Source organism: Cavia porcellus, unplaced genomic scaffold, assembly GCF_034190915.1.
Source record: "Cavia porcellus strain 051 isolate PalLab524CR breed Dunkin Hartley unplaced genomic scaffold, mCavPor4.1 scaffold_3, whole genome shotgun sequence".
Classification (NCBI taxonomy): Eukaryota; Metazoa; Chordata; class Mammalia; order Rodentia; family Caviidae; genus Cavia; species Cavia porcellus.
The window spans coordinates 13,421,973-13,427,628 of NW_026947486.1; the positions used below are offsets into that span (position 1 = coordinate 13,421,973).

General features: G+C 40.6%; 1 protein-coding gene across 1 annotated transcript; it reads right to left on the minus strand.

Moving 5' to 3' along the window:
- Positions 1-2,259: 2,259 nt before the first annotated feature.
- Positions 2,260-2,850, minus strand: Ppp1r2c (PPP1R2C family member C). The gene has a single exon (XM_003469429.1). It carries the CDS (start codon positions 2,848-2,850, stop codon positions 2,260-2,262), a length of 591 nt encoding a protein of 196 aa, XP_003469477.1.
- Between the last annotated feature and the right edge of the window lie 2,806 nt (positions 2,851-5,656).

Here is a 5,656-nt window from a genome sequence, read left to right on the forward strand (position 1 = left end):
ATTTTAAAGAACTAATAATGCATATATTAGTGAACTGTGTTTATACTGGTGGGGGAGAATACCTGAGGCACCTGCCCCCACCCCGTGTCCACACATAGACACACAAACATACACCCACGTTTCAGTTTTTCTCAGACCTTTTGAAGCCCGGGTATTTAAATCCTCCAAAGGCTTCTGCACATGCAGCTTTGGCTGCTATTATGAACTAGAGGTAGATGGTTCCTTCAAAGTTTTATATGTTCTTGGCGGGAGGTGCTTTTGGGAGGTGACTGAATCATGAGAACACTAACTTAATGAATGAATCCTTTGATGTGATCATAATATGATGGCATTATTGAGAGGTCATTTAAACTTGGGAGGTGGGAGTAGTTGAAGAGGGCGTGACCTTGGGGTCTGTATTTTGTCCTTGGCCCTTTCTTCTCTGTATTTTTCCCTTTTCCTCTTCTACCTCACTGCCATGAAGTGAGCAATTTTCCTTCACCTTTCCATGATAATATTTCTACCTCACTTTGGACCTAAAAGAAATGGAACCAGCTGAATATGGACTGAAATTTTGAAACTATGAACCAAAATAATCCCTTCTTCCTTTAAGTTGCAGGTGTCAGGTCACAGTGACAGAGAATCAACTAACACTGCAGTTAAACCCAAACTACTGTGGGCACTATTAGAGAGCTCACTTTTTTCTGCTTCTTCTATGTTTAGTAAATGTTGTACCTTTTTGTGCGTGGACTGAATTTTCTAATTGTAAAATACTACTGCTAATTTGATCAAGGTTCTTACAATTCTATTCCTCCTCACATTTAGATTTTGGAGCATTTATCTGTCTTCTGCCTTGCCCACATTCTATCCTAATCACTATAGTGTGGTATTGTGTGGAAAGAACAGTAGAATGACCACCACTTTGTGGAAAATAAGTCTCCATCTTGATCTCCCACCCCTGATGTATACCTAATGTGTTATTCCTTCCAGTGTCGTCTGTTTATTTTACCTCCTCCATGTAAACAATTTATGACATTGCCTTTATGTCTTTTGCATTCTCCCCCACCTGCCCCAACTCTAAGATACAGGTGTGAGACGTATGTCTTCTTCTGAGCAGCAAAGTTTTCTGGGTCTGGGTTCTCTGTTCTTGGTTTCAGGTAGAAAGAACTTGGAGGATAAGCATCACCTTCTCAAGACTGGTGCTCACATTTCAAGCATGTGAAAAACAGCTATTTTCATTCAAATACTAGTAGGTATGTTACCCCCATCAGAACTCTTGGCCCTCTTTTAATACATGCATCTTCTTTCCCAGGAGACCTTCCCAAACATCAATTTAGAACCATACATTCCCCTCTCCCTCATACTCAGACCTCATTAGTCACAGAAGCTATGTTTCACTCATCCTTCTCTCTTGTCCACAGGCAATTGCCCTTGACACATGGGGATGCTTGGTAAGTAAATCTGTTCCCTTGTTAGAAGTGTAATTAACAAATAAGCTAATTGCATCAAGGTTATCTTTGTACCAGTGAATGTCTCAGGTTGCTTGCTGACCTTATTCTTATAAGGACAAAATTATAGAAATTCTGTCAATTTTTAAGTTTTATTGTTATTTCAGTAGTCCTTCCTTTCTGTCTTAACTTCTGTCCTTTGGCAACAAATCTGCCCACCTCTTGCACAACAGAATACAGTGTTGCTATTTTAAACTAGTGGTTAATGGAAAAGCTTTTCTGTGAGAACAAGTTGTTATTTCCTTTTAAATAAGAGAAAATTATTTAATTAAAAAGATAAAAAAATTGAAAAACTAAAAATATTAGGCTGAGAAAAATTTGAAATTTTTTATATACTCTGTTAAACAGAAAAATCATCCTAAAGAAGTATTTTTTAGTCTGAATATCTATTAAGATAACATACTGTACCAATTTGTTAACAAAACATTTTCTACAAAAAATACTATATATAGAATATATACCAATCTCCCTTAAACCTGTAACAAATTAAAGGTTATAGAATGTGTATATTAAGCATCAGATTTTAAAAAATCAATGCAATTTGAAACTAATGGTGAAGAATTAGGCACCAAATCATCAAGAAGACATTTTCCACTAAATGTATTCTTTTGTAAGATTTCCATTTAATTTCTGCAGTACAATTTAACCAACAACTAATTTGGTAGTTAAAACATGAGTTTTAAGCAACAAGAAACAATCATTGATTGGTAACAAGGTACGTATTTATTTGACCAACAGATTGCAACGGCAGTATTTTCTAAGTGTTGCAAGACTAGGTCTTCATGTCCTCTCCACCTGCAGGAACTTCAGTAGTGGTGTTTTCTTTAGTTAGACGTTCTTGGTTTCCATCTTCATCTACTTCATCCTTTAGGTCTTCAGAGAGCAACTGTCTAGCAAGCTTGATGTTCAGCCCTTCAGTGTAGTGAAGTTTTCTCTTCATCTCAAACTGCCGCTGCTTTTCTTGTTTATTGAGAAGGAACTGGCTGGTATGCGCCCCGCCGTACTCTTCATCTTCCATTGAACCCTTGGTTCCGAAAGTATCACTGGCAGCTAATTTCTTAGCTAACATATCCGGAGTCATAACTTCTTTGGCTTCGACGTCTCTCGCAGTATCTTCCCCAGTATCTTGTATGCCGACATAAGGAGTGCCTGGTTCATTTGACTTCACCAAATCATAGTCTCTGTATGATGCGCGGTGGGTCGCTAGGATGTTGGATTCATCCCATCTCTGAGACTTCTTTCTCTTGATCACTTGGGTGCTTCCTCCGGAATGCTGGGCAGAAGCCCCCACTGAGGAGGGTGTTGAACCTTTATTTTTCAGGATCCCCTTGATAGGTCGGTGAGAGGTGCTGTAGGTTGCCATTGTGGGCAGCCTACGGCTGCGGGGAGGGTCGAGCCGCCGAGCAGCTGCTCGCCAAGCTCAGCTCCGGACTGAAGCAGTAGCCCAACTGTGTTGGCAACCGCTCAGAATGCCCTATAAGTAACAGTAGGGCCCCTGCGTCACAAAAGCCGCTGTGAGCCACACTTCCGCTGCATGTCACTTCCGCTGTCATGTCACTTCCGCTGTCATGTCCGCCATCACCGTTTTGCCCTCTAAACTATTTCTTAAAATTTGTTTTGCTTTGTTTTTAACGGAATAAGATGGGAAATAGCCATTTCTGGCATATTAAAAGGGGACACATTGTTCTAGAAGTTTTCCACACCCCATTGGCCTACAGGGAACTACTTAAAATGTATTTCTTGCTGTTAAAATTTGAAAGCCACTATTTTAATTCCTTACCTGGGTCCATGTACTCCCCTCACACACACACATACACACATACACAAATGCACGCATCCGCACACGCGCGCGCGCGGGCACACACACACACACACACTTCCACTGAGTTCCTCCCTTTTCAAATGGCTCCAACAGCACTTCCTCCCATCAGCCAAATCTCTGGATTTGGTTCTAGCTCTCTTCACCCTCCAATCCAGCCCTCTAGTGCTGGCATAGATATTTCAAGAAATTTTGATTTTATCCATTCTTCAGCCTCTCTCTTTCAAGTCATCATCACATCTGTTGACTACAGGCATACTGAAGTGGACCCCAACATTCTCTCCTTCTGGTTCATTTGACTTAACCAAATCATTTATGATGAACAGTGGGTTGTGAGGATGTTGGATTCACCCCACCTCTGAGACTTTTTTCTCTAGATCACTTGGGTGCTTCCTCCGGAATGCTGTGCAGAAGCCACCATTGAGGAAGTTGTTACACCTTTATTTTTCAGGACACCCTTGATAGGTTGATGCAAGGTGCTGTAGGTTGCCATTGTGGGCAGCCTAGGGCTGTGGGAAGGGTCGAGCTGCTCAGCAGCCACTTGCTAAACTCTGCTCTGGTCTGAAGTAGTAGCCCAGCTGTGTTGGCAACTGCTCCCAGTGCTCCCAATGCTCTATAAGTAGGGTGTCATTTGTTTTCTTATCATCCTCCAACCACAGTGATCTTCTTAAAACACCCATCAAATCTTGTCACATCTCAACAACTACCCTTTGTACTTACAATAAACCACAGAAAAGGTACAATAAACCTCATCAAACCACAGAAGAGGTAACAAAAAAGCAGTTCTATGTGCTTTTCAGTCTTCTCACACATCCAGCTGCAGTTTTCTACTCATGAAGTCTTCCCACTTTATCTATGTCTTTCTTTTCTAGTCTCTCAGTTCTGGAAGCATTCATGATCCTTCCTGCCCAGGAGTCAGTTTTCAAAATTTTCCTAAGGGCTGAAACCCTTCTTCGAAATTCATTCAATGCGTTCAGTGGCATCTCCTATTCTCCTTGGCAACATTTGTGTCATTTGTAAACTGTGTAAACTAGATGATAAATGCCAACAGGAGAAGAAAGTGATAGGACTGTTCTTTGGCCAAACTTTAGTCAAGCTTCTCTGAGCCCTCTTTCAACTGGGCCTAACCTTAGACTTCCCTTAGTGTACTTGCAGAATCCATTTAGAACAAGCAACCTACTAAGTCTGTGTAGTGAATATTCCCTACTCTTGCTTCTGACCCCGCACCCCAATATGTGACCAAATTTATTGTGCTCCCAAAGTAGACTATCTGTTCACCCTGGCCTAACTTAAGCAAACACTAATTGGTTCAGTCACACTGTTGTTCCTTCTTACCAATTAAATTGATCCCACTCACCTCCTTGGCTATAAATCACCATTTATCATGTTGAAGTTAGGCCAAGTTTCTCTCTCCATGGCATGACTCCATTGCAGTGGTTCCTATACTTATTGTGATAGTGCCTATTGAATAGAGTCCTCCTTTAATGTAAAGTACTACAGAAACTTTTTTAGTAGTTATGGTGCCAGTGATTTAGATGGCATCATTTTCATCCTTGGACCTCCCTTAGACCTTTGATCCAGAGTCCCAAGGACAAATTTATTGTATTCACTTTCCTGTCAGTAAGACATGATACTAAAACTTACAAATCAAAAGAGGAGAAGTTTATTTTGGCTAGTCAACTGGCTCTAAGGCAGCATGGCATGTACTGGAATATGGTTGTGGAGTAGCTGCTTATCCCATAGCAGACAGGAAGCAGAAAGTGTGGAAGGAAGATCAGGGTAGGGAAATGTATCATTCCAGGCCATGCCTGCCAGTGATCCACCTCCTCCAACCAGGCTTCACCACCCAACATCACATTTACCTATAAATTCATCAATGGACTAATGTGATGATAGGTATTATGTCACAATGATCAAAGAACTTCCCAAAAACTCCACCTATGAGCACATAGGTCTTTGGGGGAATATTTAGATAAATCAATAAAAAATATCTTTGAAGCCTTTATCTTCAATTCTAGATGACTGATCAGGGATCCATTGGTGAGTCTAACTCCTGAACCAGTGCTCTAGATGGTAGTTCAATGAAAGAAGTTCAAGATGGATTTTGATTCTTATGATTCTGAGTGTGCCCTTTAATCTGGGTAAGAATGTGGGCTTCTTTTAATCTTAGTACACCTTCTGATGCTATAACTGAATATGATCAATGAGTAATTAATAAATAATAAATTATTTCCTAATGGTATTGAAGCATGGGAAATTCAAGATTGGGCAGTTATGTCTGGTGAGGTCCTTCTTGCTAGTGGTGACTTCGTATAGAACCTCAAAAGCAGACTAGGGTATCAAATGTTAG